The sequence below is a fragment of the Candoia aspera genome, chromosome 4, assembly GCF_035149785.1.
Source record: "Candoia aspera isolate rCanAsp1 chromosome 4, rCanAsp1.hap2, whole genome shotgun sequence".
Lineage (NCBI taxonomy): Eukaryota > Metazoa > Chordata > Lepidosauria > Squamata > Boidae > Candoia > Candoia aspera.
Genome location: NC_086156.1, coordinates 869,381 through 883,170, shown reverse-complemented (window position 1 = coordinate 883,170; position 13,790 = coordinate 869,381). Strand labels below are relative to the sequence as shown.

At 55.4% G+C, this 13,790-nt stretch overlaps 1 protein-coding gene across 1 annotated transcript in view; it reads right to left on the bottom strand.

Moving 5' to 3' along the window:
• Positions 1-13,790, bottom strand: part of LOC134496121 (SCO-spondin-like) — an 80,807-nt gene that overhangs the window by 45,212 nt on the left and 21,805 nt on the right. Inside the window, exons 32-52 of the mRNA XM_063301875.1 lie at positions 13,148-13,384; positions 12,757-12,879; positions 11,892-11,986; positions 11,114-11,351; positions 10,750-10,902; positions 10,365-10,505; positions 10,041-10,223; positions 9,733-9,883; positions 9,390-9,549; positions 9,255-9,309; positions 8,780-8,902; positions 8,458-8,676; positions 7,520-7,650; positions 6,948-7,089; positions 5,885-6,049; positions 4,657-4,840; positions 4,258-4,309; positions 3,073-3,124; positions 2,352-2,472; positions 1,137-1,359; positions 651-792 (exon numbers count right to left, since the gene is read on the bottom strand). Coding sequence (XP_063157945.1) covers positions 651-792; positions 1,137-1,359; positions 2,352-2,472; positions 3,073-3,124; positions 4,258-4,309; positions 4,657-4,840; positions 5,885-6,049; positions 6,948-7,089; positions 7,520-7,650; positions 8,458-8,676; positions 8,780-8,902; positions 9,255-9,309; positions 9,390-9,549; positions 9,733-9,883; positions 10,041-10,223; positions 10,365-10,505; positions 10,750-10,902; positions 11,114-11,351; positions 11,892-11,986; positions 12,757-12,879; positions 13,148-13,384 — 3,090 coding nt within the window. The remainder of the gene's footprint in view (positions 1-650; positions 793-1,136; positions 1,360-2,351; positions 2,473-3,072; positions 3,125-4,257; positions 4,310-4,656; positions 4,841-5,884; positions 6,050-6,947; positions 7,090-7,519; positions 7,651-8,457; positions 8,677-8,779; positions 8,903-9,254; positions 9,310-9,389; positions 9,550-9,732; positions 9,884-10,040; positions 10,224-10,364; positions 10,506-10,749; positions 10,903-11,113; positions 11,352-11,891; positions 11,987-12,756; positions 12,880-13,147; positions 13,385-13,790) is intronic.

Genomic DNA, 13,790 nt, shown 5'->3' with positions numbered 1-13,790 from the left:
CAAAAGCACCCACACCCATGGACCCATAGGCAGCTGAAAAGAAGGACGTCAGAGGGACGGAGATAAGCCGCACCTGGTGCCCCGGAGGACACAACCGACGCTGGGAGACAAAAGAAGACACCGGGAAAACGCCCAGGCAGCCATCAAGGGTCCCATCAAGAGGGATCGGGACAATGTAGGGTGGGGAAGCCCGGGGCAATACAAGAGGGTATAAAAGGGGCACCTCCACACCACCACCCCGTTCCCGTTTTTCGTTCTGTCAGCTATCATTCCAATAAACCAGAAATCCTTAATCCCCATTAAGTGAGTCTGTGTCTTATTGAGAAGCGAGGCTGACCCTGACAGCCATGTGGTCAGGGGAAAGAAGAGGAAGCCCCCCCCCCGAGAGCAAGCCTGTTCTAGCCTCAGCGAAGCTGCCGGCTCCATGCCCTGCCCCCCGCAGGACAGGCAGGGGGAACCTGGCCTTTGGGGTGGCACCCGCAGAGCACCCTTCCCCACTGGCGAGATTGGCTGGGCCGGTCCAGCAGCCCTGGAGAGCCGCAGGCTCCTCTGCCTGGGCCTGAAGATGCTCCAGCTCTCAGGGGAGCCATGTGTGGCAGCATCTCTGCCGCCTCCAGGCCCCCAGCATCCCCACCCTGCCCTCAACTCACTCCAGGGGCAGCCAAACAGCTCCAGGCGCAAGGAAATGCGTTGCTGGTACTCCATCGGCACAAGGCGCAGGAAACGGGCCAGGATGGCCGGGCTGAGCTCCTGCCGCGCCGGGGAGCTGCTGTCCGAGTTTCCCTCCAGAACCTGCAGGACGGAGGGATTTTGAGAGGTCGGAGGCAGGAGACGACTTGAGAGTAGGGAGTCGCTCATCCTCTTTGCAAAGCAGAAAAGTGCAGAAGAGAGGCGTTTAAAAACAGAGAGAAAGTGTGTGGGGAGGCGGAACAATGTCCTCCATGGAGAGAAGACACCCTCAAACGCTGTCTCCGCCTTTTGTGAAGCTCACAACCACCTGCTGGATTTGGCAATACCCACAAAGTGAATGTGGTGGAGGAGGAAATGGAGCCATGCTGGGACAGGGAAACAGGGAGGCCCGGCTGACGGGCAGGTTCTTGAGCCCCTCCTGGACTGGAAATGGGGAGCTGCCTCACCTGAGCCTGCAGGGATGTGGCCGGACCATATCCAGGCCTGGTGTAGTTCCAGAAATGGAGCCCATCACTGCTGTGCACCAGGCGATACCGTGACACGTATCCCCGAGACCTGCCTCCACCTTGGGTGGCCACTGAGGTGATGAAGAAGGGCTGGAGGAGGTCCACCTGGAAGTAGGGGTTGCGGTCCGACAGGCGGGGGCTCCACCCTGGCTCCACATTCTGACTGGAAAACGAAGAAGAGGACCAAAGTTTGCTACAGTCAACACCACCAGCAGAACAAATGTAGCCTCTGAACATCAGCTTTGACCAAGTCTCGTTCTGGAGGCCTTCCCTGGAACAGGAGGACAAGCTCCCACAACACTTTTGTTTTCTCTCCTGAAAAGCCAGGTTAGAAGACCCAAACCTCTGGAAAGGGACGCTGCTCAATTCATGCTCCCGCTGAGCCGTTCTCTCTTTGGAATCCCCCCATCCCCTTTGCTGTGCAGGAACTCAGGCTTCTTTCGTGTGATTCGGAACACGAATGAGAAACAGACCTCAGGAAGCCACTGCTGGTTAGAGAAGACTTGCCTATCCTGACCTACCCTCTCCAGATGTGTTGGACCTGAACTGGAAATGGTGGGAGTTTTCACCCAACTCTTTAGAAGGCACCAGCTCGAGGAAGGTCAGAGACCACGATGGGCAGGGAATGGTTTGCCTACACCAACAATCGCTCCCTGGTGGTTCCTTGCTCTCCTCAACCAACTTCTCTGCTAGCTCACACTCAAAGGAAGGAAGATACTGAAGCGAAATGGAATTGGGCCAACAATAACATATTTTAACTTGCCCTTGGGAGTCCTCCCTTTCCCTTTTAGTTCACACTCAGCCTCTTCCCTGCCATTCAGACACACATCCTTCCTCAAGACCCCTAGCTGCATCTCAAGAACTTTGGGACAATGCACTCCTGCAGCCTGTTGGGTAGGGGATGCCAGTGTCAACATCCTGAACAAGTTCAGGGAAAGACCAGGAGGAAACATTCCCATGATGTGCTAAGCTTGTTAGGGTTAGCCTTAGTAGTTTGGTGGAAGTTGTGCAAACCCAGCCCATTTGACTAGACAGGTTCAGTGTATTGTGCAAACCAAGAAAATGGCTTAAGAGCCCCTCGTTGCAGATGGTGTGTCCCCAAGGTTCTCATCTTTGGCTTCTCCCTCAAGGCAGCTCCAACCCTGCACCACTTACATGGTGGGTGCAACGTTCAGCCGACCAGCACCCGGGGGATTTCCCTCTTGGTGGGAAGAGGCCGTCAACTGCTGGTAGTGAACGCGCCCGTCCTCTAGGCCAAGGGGGTCATTGCAGGAACCTGGGCAAGGGGGTGCAGAAGTGCAAAGTGTTAGGGCTGTATGATGCACCATTCCTGTAAATCCCCAGGCAGAAGGGTGCTTCCTTGACACAAATGTTTCTATGGAGCAGCGAAGGTCCTTAGCCTTCTTGAAGAAGACGATTATACGCCCAGCGATGGAGGAAAGGATTGTGAAGATGTCAGAATTGGCCGAAATGGCAAAACTGACCTGTTTGGTCAGGGACAAAACAATAAGTACTTTTATAAAAGACTGGAAATCTTTTGTGGACTTTTTGCTGAAAATGGAAAAAAGTAAAGTGATGATTTATGGATTTGATGATTGAAAAAGGATTAAATAAGGGGCTGAAGGGATTTTTGTAACACCAAGTGGGAGGAAGGATAATGAGTTTGTTTGTAACTGTTGAAAAGAAGGGCAGAAGTTGCTTATTTTTTCTGATTCTTGTTTCTTTAGCTTTTTTTCTTTCTTTCTCTGTTGTGGTTTTTATACTCTTCCTTTCCTTTCCTTTCGTTTCGTTTCCTTTTCCATATTTTTTTTCTTTATATTTGTCTTTCAGCTATGTAAAAATTCTCAATAAAAATTATATATATAATTCCCCATACCTGGTGGAGTGGGGCTGTAGCCCTCAGGAAATGGCCTGCTACCTGGGGACGCCTGCAAGGAAAGAGAGAAGGAGGTGGTCCTTGGTGCTCTGGCCAGTCCAGGCCTGCCTGTTTGGCAAGAGAGGACCACAGCACTGTTCTCCTCTTGTGCTGTGAACCAGCCTGCACAGGGATCAAAGGTGAGAAACAGCATGTGCACGTATGTGTGGGTACGCCTGTGTGTGCGTGCGTGTATGAAGACATGCCCCGTGAGGACAGGCTGAAAGAACTTGGGGTGCTCAGTTGGCAGAAAAGGGGAGGGATGGGAGACAGGGTTGCCATGTTGAGATCAATAAAAGGAAGGTCCAGGAGAGATGAGCAAGAATGCTTTTCCGTGGCTATAGAAACTAGGACCAGAAATAAGAGGCAAAACTTGCAGCTACTTAGGTGTCTTTTAAATATAAGGAAAACACTTCCTGAAAGCAAGACCCATACAAGAGTGGAGCAGTCTTCCAATGGAGGCTGGGGGCTCTCCATCTCTGGAGCTTCTTAAGAAGAAGCTGGACAGCCATCTTGGCTCTCAAGGGCTACCACTGATTCCCACTGATCAACTGTGTGCAGCGTGAACAAGGATCTCCTGGATCTCCCTGCAATTTGCCTCAAGGGAGGACAGCAAGGAAATATTATTTCTTCCAGGCATGCTGTTGTAGATCTCTCTGTTTCTCTCCTCCCCACTGCCCCCCGGTTCCAAACTGCCAAACCTCAATGGGTCTCCTTTGCAGGGGGACTGCTTGAGCCCCTAATCTTTGGGGTGGCCCTTCATTCCATAATAGCCTGAAGATGCAGTGATCAGAACTGTACACGCTGTGGAAGAATGGTAGCATCAGAGATGTCTTAAAGGCCATTGTTATTATCTTGGCCATTCTGTCTCCAACACCCTGCCTGAAGATTCCTTTACTTTTAAAGCAGCAACGGCACATGGGGTCCACTTTGACTCCAAGCCCCCTTTCCTGGCCATTCACAACCACTCAGACCCCACTGAAGTCTCGCTGGACATTAAGAGCCGGGAGCAGGTCCTTCCCCGCCCCAAGCTAAGCCTGTCGTTGGTTGTTCCCATGGCGCTCCTCCCCTTTTCAGCCAGGCGACCCCAGGAAGTGGGGCTGGGGGTCCTGTCTTGACCCAGAGGCTCCCTGGCAGGGTTCTTACCGCAGTGGGCTGTGGCGCAGAGACCTGCGAACGTCCCTCTGAAGTCCACGGGCTGGAAGAGAGACCGCCAGAGGTTTCGTTAGCAGACCTTGCGAAGACCCCGCAGTAGGTGAAAGGTGCTGCCCGTCCTCCCAGAGATGGGTGGCCTAGAGGTGGCTGGCTGGGGTGCTCCAATCCCATCTCCAGAGAGGCACTTGGGGGCCTTCACCTCCTGGAGTTCAGTTCCTCCTCTTCCTCTGCCCCCTTGCAGGAAAATGGACACTGTGGCCAGCGTCACCTGATGCCAGCCATCCCCAGCCTGACCCCTGATGTGCTGGACTGCTCAGTGGCATAAAGCCCAGTCAGGCTGACAGAGGATACTGGGTTGGCAAAGGCCAGGAACCTCCTTCCCTTCATCACCTGAGAATGCCAGGCAGGGGGACACTGCTCGCAGGTACACAGCCAATCTCATCGGTGGCATCTGGGCAGTGGATGACCCCATCACACCTCTCGGAGGCTTCAAGGCAGATGCCAGAAAAGGCACAGTGGAACTGGGAGGCCGGGCAGCCCTCTGGTGAGGGGGGCTCCAGGGATGGGGCAATGCCTGCGAAAGGGAGACAAAGCACACATTGTCCACATCCTGCCAGCTCAAGAACAGGGTGGACAGTGGAGAGACCACCCTCAGGGCTCAGACTGGAGGTGGTGGGACCACCCAAAAAAGGCCCCATGGTGTGTGTCATGGACAGAGGCTGCCCTGGGCTGGACAAAGCCCGCCACTGCTGGATTGAAAGCAACTAGGCGAACAAGCGTTAACTGGTTTTTGAGGGTGACTTTTTGAAACTCCTAACAAAATCAGAAGCCAAGCCACAGGGATGCCAGAACATGACTTTGCCTCAGGCGCCAAAATGTCTAGAGCTGGCGCTGCCAGTAGCTGTTTATTTGATTTATAATCTTCCTTTATTTTGTACAACTCAAGGGGGCGTACGTTATGCTCCGTCCTCCCATTTTCCCACAACAACCGCCCTGTGAGGTTCGTTGAGCTGAGGGCGCATCACTGGCCCATGGTCCCCCAGTGGGCATCTGTGCCTAAGTGGGGACTAGAACTCACAATCTCCCAGTTTCTAGTCCAGCCCCTTCACCCCGACCCCAAACCTATGAAGCCCTACCCGGCTTGGGGCCAAAGTGTCTGCAGGACCACGTTCTCCCATCATAATCAGCTTGACCGGTTCAATCTGCTACCGGTTCCCCATTTTCGGGAGGCGAGGGGGGGCCAGGCTCAATAGAGCTGCTTTTGCGTGGTGGCGCCAGTCCTGTGGAACAGCCTCCCAGTGGATACCCACTTGGCTGCCCCCTGACCACCTTCTTGAAGCAGCTCAGAACAGGGCCCTTCCGGGGGGCATTTGGGCCACAATGCCATCTTGGTTGGGTTACAGATTGGCTCTGTTATTTAATTGCATTCTGTGTTTCTTGACTGGATTGTGGCTCCTTTAACTGCATACTTCTGTGCTGTATTTTATCTGGTGAATCAATTACCAAGAGCCAGATTGCAGACTAAATGAGACTAATCGATAAAGCATTTGAGGCGTCCACCCAAAGCACACCCTGGATGGAAAGGTCTTGTCTGGCCTCCGCCTCCAGCACCACTCACCGCAGCGCAGCTCGTCCGAGAAGTCCCCACAGTCGTCGACCCCGTTGCAGATGGCCCCGTGGGGCCCTGCTGGAACACACCGCCCGTTCTGGCACCGGAACTCCCCGGCCCAGCAAGGCCTCCAGCCTGTGGGGGACGTCGGCCACCCTGGTTGGTCTGGGGACACTGAGAGAGGGAAGGGGGGTGAGTGAGAGTCCCAAATCCGCAGGGGAAGAAGAGCAGCAGGGAATGGCAGGCAGTTGTGCCCACCCTCTTGATTCTTCCCTGCTCCAAGCAGTTGAAAGTGCCAAGCCTTGCCTGAAAAGGGCTTCTAGCTTGCAAGCCACGAGACCCTTCCACACTCAGGAGCTGTCTTAGTGGCGAGATTTGCAAACTATGAATCCCGGGTCAACATGACTCCATGGCTACGTTAACAGAAGATACAATGCCTAGACAAATAAACCCAGGGATGTGCTGGTTCCCAAAACTGGGTAAGGTAGTACCTGGATTCACACAACATCCTGGACCAAACCTACCCAACACATTTAGTTCCCTTAACAAGTCACGTGAATCAGCCAAAAAGTCCCCTTCCAATGCTTGTTTGGGAGCTCTACAAATTGTACCGCATTTGTGCCCCTTCCTCCTCCTACACCCACCCAGAGTACAGGTACTCCTCGACTTATGACCACAGTGAGGACTGGAACTTCTTTTACTAAGCAAGGTGGTTGTTAAGTGAGTCACACCCAATTTTATGACCTTTTTTGCCATGGTTGTTAAGCAAATCTGGCTTCCCCCATTGACTTTGCTTGTCGGAAGCCAGCTGGGAAGGCTGCAAATAGCGATCATGTGACCCCGGGATGCCGCAACCATCTTAAATACAGGCTGGTTGCCAAGCACCTGAATTTTGATCATGTGACCACAGGGATGCTGAGACAGTAATAAGTGCGAGGACCGGTCATAAATCACTTTTTTCAGCGCCATCATAACTTTGAATGGTTGCTAAACAAATGGTCATAAGTCAAGGACTAACTGTAACCCTCTTGCTCATCCCTCCTAATGCTGGGTCAGAAATCCTGGGTCCCACCTTTCCCACAGCCCAACAGCTCCATGCGCAGGAAGATCCCGTTGTGGAAGTCATGGGGCAGGAGGCGCACGTGTTGGGCATGTACCATGCGCTGGAAGGTCCTGGCCACGGGGGTCGAGTCATCAGAGTTCCCTTGGAAGAGCTGGGTAGGAAATGCAAGAGATGCACTGGCAAATTACAAAATCTTTCCAGGCACAGGATTTGGGTGCCCCAAACCGGTTTGTTTACGTGGAGATACCCCAAAGACCTCCTTTAATAGGGTGCAAGGAGATGGGACCCATGATGGCTGGTGTGTGCAGCATGGCAGAGTTGCCAGCTACTTTATCGCTTGCCCTGATCTCTGCAGGTTGCCTACAGCCACAACGATCCCCTCTTTGGTCCATCAGGGAAGCCATTCCCAGCCCACTTGATCCTTCTCAACAGAGGTCCACAGGCCAAGCCTTTGACCTCTGACGTGCCACCAGTTCTCTCATGGAGAGAGGCTTTTTCTCTCCATCTACAGACTCAGAAGACCTGGAGGCCTCCTGGCCCTTTCTGCCTACAAGGGTATCTCCTCAAGAGGAGATACCAACCTTCAGCTCAGGCCTGATGCTCCTGGAGGAGACCTCTTGGTAGTCATGCCATCTCACACCATCCAGGCTGAACTGCAGGAAGAAGCTGGTCACGTAGGCATCCGAGGTCCCTGCTCCTTGGATCACCACCCCTGGGGAAGGCAGAGACGACTCTATAATGTGTGGGGAACCACAGACCCCTGGATACCTGCAAGTGCAGTGGCATCCTGCAAGCCTGCAGGGGACCCTCAAGGAAGGGGGTTTCTGAGCCAACCCCCTCCAATGTGCTATTTTACTCCGTTTCAACAGAAGAGAACCCTTGGAGGAGATGCAAGGAATGGCAGGAGTTGGTGAGGTCAGGTACAAAAATGGGGAGGCCACATTTTCCCTCCTTGCTCTGGACTGCAACATGCAGTGACCTAGCTTGGCCTTTCTTAAACCACAAGGGAAAACAATGGCGATATATTAAAGTAAAATCACCCAACTGCACAAGGACTAGCTTAATGCTCTCATGTTTGACAGGGGCTGGGGGAGAAGGAAAGATCCCCACTTGGCGATCTACAAATTTCTTTCACAAAGGTTGTCAAGAGGAGTCAGCCTTTGTGAAAGAAAGGGCCAGCAGATGAGACTCAGGCTAAATGCAGGGAGGACTTTTCTGGTGGCCAGAGCTGTGAAGCAGTGGGACAGTCTGGCCAGGAGAGGGATGGGCTCTCCCTCGCTGGATGGCAGGTTCAGGCTGCTTAGTGGATTCTGTGCTGAGCAGTGGGTTGGGAAATCCCCTCCAATGTGTGCAATCTATAAATCTCACATTGTGTAAACCAGAGGAGGTCAGACCGGACAGGAAGCAGGGGGGGCATCAGAAACATTTGCTCCCCGCCTGCCAACCCTCCAGAGGTGCCCAAGAAAGCCTTCTCTAGGCTGAAGAAAGAAGCTCCTCCCCAGAGCAGGCACCCGCCTACCTGTCAGGTTCCTGGGCTCCCCCAAGTCCACTTGCAAGAAGGGCGGCCGAGACAGCAGCTCTGGGTAGACCTCTGCCGGGGGGGCCCAGCCCTGCAAGTCAGCCCCGGTCAGGAGGTGGCTGAGCCGAGCGGCGTGCGCCGGGTTCTCCGGCTGCTGTGAGGAGGCGGTGAAGCTGGCATCCGGCAAGGAGGCGATGCCCAGGGGGCCGTAGCAGCGATCTGAGTGGGCAGGGGATGGGCAAGGGGACAGGAACATGATCAGGAGGGCCTGAGGCAGGTCCCATTTGTCTCCAGGAGGGGAAACCGCAGTGCAGAGACTTACCGCCAAGTGGGGGCAGGGGGAAAGTGCTGAGCGGGGGAGTGGTGGGGAAGGCTGCCGAGCCAACTCGGGTGGTCCCCTGGGGTCCCAGAGGCAGAGCGCTCGGTACCGCCGTTCGGTTCTCCCCTGAAACAGAGCAAAGGACCAGAGGATATCCAGCGGGGCAAGGATGGGGGATCGATGACGAGCAGGGCTGGGTTCCAGCCCAACTGCAGTGCACATTGCAGTCACCGATGCTGCCGAATAGGCCGGAAAGTCACTAACAGCAAGGAGAGCGGTAATCCAGCTGTTCGTGCGCTTGCAGGCTGGTTCCCAAATGATCACATTTCTGATCACCCTAACAGATAACTTTTGAACAAGGGCTCCTCAGATGACAAAAGTCAGAGATTTACCAAGGAACAAAAGTTAGGATCTCCCCCTCATACCTAAGTGCCAGCGGGTTGCCCTGTGCGCCCCCATCCCACCCCCACATCCTCACCAGCCTCCAGGCAGTAACAGCAGGAGTCTGCCCGGCCCTTCACCAGCACCCGGCCCTGCAGGGAGGAAGGAGGAGGGTCAGCAGGGGGGTTGGGCACACCTGGAGGTCCGAGAGGCAGGAATGGGCCGTGCTCACCTCGGGGCAGCCCACCGTGCTGTAGGGGCAGTACTGGGAGCACTGCACGGTTAGATTGGGCAAGCACTGGCAGACCTGGCACTGGCCGGAGCGCCAGCGGTCACCAATGGCGTGAGTCCGGCCGTGGTGCTCGCACTCTTCACACGGCTCTGTCTGGCATCTGCAAAGGACAGGGAAGGACACACCCTTGGCCCACGGGAACACACACGGGGCCCGCCAACGCGTGCAACAAAGGGCACGGGCTAAGTGAGGGAACACATCCCTGAGGTGCCCTCCTTGGCCACAGATAGTTGGTGCTTCCAGAGTGGGGCCTGCCTGCTTCCCCCTACAGTGGGGGGCTCACCTCCGGGCCTTGCGGTAAATGCCCCGGCACTGACGTCCGTTCCCGTGCTTGGTGGGGTTGTTGGGGCTGCGAAAGGACCACTGGATGCTCTGCACCCCACAAGGACCCAGGCATTCGCCCCACGGCGACCAAGCAGACCAGCCACAGTTCACTGGGGACAGGGGGAGGGAGGCAGGATGATGCCACAGTTGGGCATGGGACCAACCCCCGAGAGAAGGGCCGGAATGCCAGTCTCTCCTCTGGGGAAGGGCCTGAGGAGGGAAGCCCCTCTCGCCCGAAGGAGGGAGGGAGCCTGGCGCAGGGCTGACCTGTGCACTCCGGGTTTTGCCGGCAGCGTTTCATCTGCCCTTCCTGGCAAGTGCAGATGCGGCAGTTGACCTTTACCAGCTGGCCAGGCCAATAGCGGATGCCTCCCACCTGGCACGGGCACTCCCGTGGACGCACACATTGCTGCTCACTGTTCAAGACCAGTCCTTCTGGGCACCAGCAGCCTGTAGAGGACAAACGGGCAGAAGGTCTGCCAGGGCACGGCTGATTCTCCGGGTTACGTCTCCCCCAGTTCAAGAGTCAGGCAGAAGGCAAGTTGGCACCTAGGCTAACCCGGACCGCCCAAGGATTGAGCACCCCCCTACCTGGCCGGCAGGGCCTGTCTTTCCTGCACCTTGTGCGGCTGGAGAGCTCAGTGCAGGAGGTGGGGCACGGAGCGCACTTCTGGCTCACCAGCTCGCCAGGACAGGTGGAGGCGTTCAGGCAGTCTTCACGCTGACACAGCTCTGCAGATTGAGAAGAAAAGGAGGAGTCAAAAGACTGTTGCCTGGTTGTGCTATGTTTCTCCCCGCTGGCCAATCCTTGAACCAGGCAGAGCCCAGCCTCGGAGTGGAGAAGCGTCCTGCACTCCGCAGGGCAAAAATGGCCATCCAGCATAGGGGAAAAACAAGAGTAATTATCCTGTCCCATCTCCCATTGCTTGCTCAGCGGGGGCTGGCAAGATCTGCCCATCATCCCAGGCTGACTTACGGATCTCTATTGAGCCAGCTGACCCATCTGGCCCTTCGGTGCAGTGGCGGCCCCCATTCTGGGATGGTAGGCACTCCCGGTGCCGCACCACCACCCCGCGGCAATCCTCAGTGCAATTGGACCACGTTGCCCATTCACGCCATTGGCCATCCACTATTTGGGCAAGAGCAACAAAAACTGGGGCAGCGCCAGAGGAAGGGCAGCTGCAGAGGTAGCATCTCCAAGTCAACATCAGGAGCTGCAGAGGAAACTGCTGCTCACCGAAAGGTGGTGGCCAAACCCAGAACGTGGGTGAGTTTCCAATGCAAATTGTGTGAATGGAGCCAGAGAGACTGGAGTTGGGGTGCCCAAACCTCGCTCTTACCTGGACAAGCCACCAGGAAGCACTGCTGGGCCTGGGTCTCCTCTCCGAGGCAGTGGCGGAGAACATCATCAGCCCGCCGGGTGCAGCTCCTCCGGCGGACCTGGAGGCCAGTCCCGCACGAGCGGCTGCAGGTGCTCCAGGGTGGCCAAGGGCTCCAGAGGCCACAGTCCCGCTCGTCGGATGGGAGCCACCCCGAAGCCTCCGTGCCATCTGCACAATTGGCCAGGCCATTGCACACCTACACCGAAACGCAGCCGGCGTTGGGCCAGGAGTGGCACGAGAGGGCTCTGCAGCAGGTAAGAGCGTGGGCCCTTCTGGGCCAAACCCCCCCCCCCACTTATGGCAAGCGCAAAGCCTCTCTGAGCACTGGGAGCATCTGGTCCGTCACTTTCCCCTGCCCGAGCCGGTTCCACCCCAGAACTGTGGGCCAAGTCCTTACGCTGATGGTGGTGTATTCCCAAAGTTACTGAAGTTGGGCGCACTTTCACTTTTTCTACAGCACTCAGGAATGACTGAAGCCCAGTGGGAGGGCAGATGGGAAAGAGAGAGGAATGGATGTATGGAGGCAGGAGGGCAGACCAAAAGGGTATTACGTTATATTTTTCTATTATGATACTTTTGTCCTGTTGTTGTTGTGTTTTTATTATAGATACCCTTAATCCATCCAGAGCCTGTTGAGTCAGTGAATAAATGAATGAAAGTGCAAACCTTTACACCAAAGAATAAGTGTGGTGACAGGGAAGGCAAGAGGGCATGGGGACCCAACGCCTCACTGCACCTGTTTAAAGGCAATGCAGGTGCCGTCCCCACAGGAGTATTCTGGACAAGGTCCCACCGTCTGATTCCTTCCACCTGGAGGAGCCACAGGGATTTCTGTGTGGGTCAGAATGAGCAGCCATGAGACCAGCAGCCCAGCACCGTCTGCCAACCAGTCCCACCCTCCCCCTGTCACTTGGAGGCGTGCGGATGCTGGGAGCCATCCCTCTGCTCTAATCTACCCTGTTTGCCCAACTGGGTCTGTGGGCAGGATAGTCCCAGGGATCCTGTTCTTGGCACTCTCTTGGGATTCTCCTGCGTGGCCCAAAAGCAAAAACGGTCTACGTCAGTCTTTCTCAACTGGCATTCCTGTATCTTGCTAGAGGTTCCACAAGAGGTCATGATTAAAAAAAAAATAAAGATCCTTTTTTGAATTTTATGTGCACCACAATACTAGCACACAAAGTGTGGGAATTTTTAGCTGCCGTGACTCAGCTCACTGATCCTGCTAACACACGAGCTGTAGATATCATAATTTTTATGCAGGGGGTCCCTGAGACTTGGAATTAAATCAAGGGCTCCTAGCGAACTGTGGAAAAGTCTCACCTATGGACAAAGCAACTATTTAAATTACTCAAATCCAGCTAAATCTGAAAAAGGGCAAATGGGATGGTGGAAAATTTAAAGGAGACTGTTGCACCAGCACTCAATCACTTCCCTGTGTCCTTTCCCAACCTCTTCCTGAGAGGGTCAAAATGCCGGGTGTTCTTTGACCTCAAAGCCTGCCCCTGCCAGGCTCCCAGCCAAGATGCCTGGCCCAGTCCTCTGCAGCCGTGTGGGCAGTGAAGGGGGGGAGTGGGGGGGTCCTGGGGGCTCCCCTTCCTTACCGCAGGCGAGCTCATCTTCTCCCTGGGAGCAGTCCGGGGAGCCATCGCACACCCGGGACACGTTGATGCACATGCGGTTGTTGCAGATGAAGAACCCTGGGCAAGGTGGGATCTGAGTCGAGCCTGCCTCAGGCAGAAAGGAGGGTCCCTGTGAACAGGACTCAGAAGCCTGGCCACGAAGGGGGTTGAGCTTTGAAGACAGAGGCGGATCAGCTGCTCCTCTGAACCCCGGGGCTCTGGGTTCAAACCACTTTCTCCTCTCCCCCTCTCCTGTCCCAGGATCCACGGTCAGGCAGGGAAGCTGAGAATGGAACCCGGGAGACACGGAGGCCCTCAGGAAAAACCTGTTTCAAGGCAACCGGAAGAGGGCCCCCCGGGTAAAGCCACTCACCGCAGGTGTCGATGCTCTCGTCTGACTGGTCCTGGCAGTGAGGGATGCCATCGCAGAGTTGCTGGTAGTGGATGCACTCAGCCCCATGGGCGCAGGGGAACTGGTCCAGTTCACACGTGCGATTGCAGTGCAGTTCATCGCTGCCATCCAGGCAGTCAGCTTCGTTGTCGCACACCCAGCCCCGTGGCTGGCACTCCCCGCTTTGGCAGTGGAACTCGTAACGCCCGCAGAGTGGCACTGTGCAGAAGGAAAGGACAGAGAATAGGAGAGGTCTGCTCCACACACACCCAGCCTCCGCCAACCTTGCACCAGAGGGTGATGGGGGCTGTAGCCTGAGCAGTGTTTCTCAACCTTGGCCACTTGAAGATGTGTGGACTTCAACTTCAACTTGGCCAGAAGCTCTTCAGTGGCTGCGTGTAGCTCCCGGCAGAGCTAGCCCTGAACTCATCCCCAGATCCTGGGATCTGGACCCAATTCCATCAAGTTGCCCCAGTACAGGAGTGGAGCACCCCTGTGTCCTCTATTTCTTGTGACCACTCTGCTCCTCGGGGCCAACAGCCCCTTCTACACTCCCTGACCACAATGATGCTGTGGGTGAATTCCTGGCACTACTAACAGGCCACATGTTGAAGGAAGTATGTTG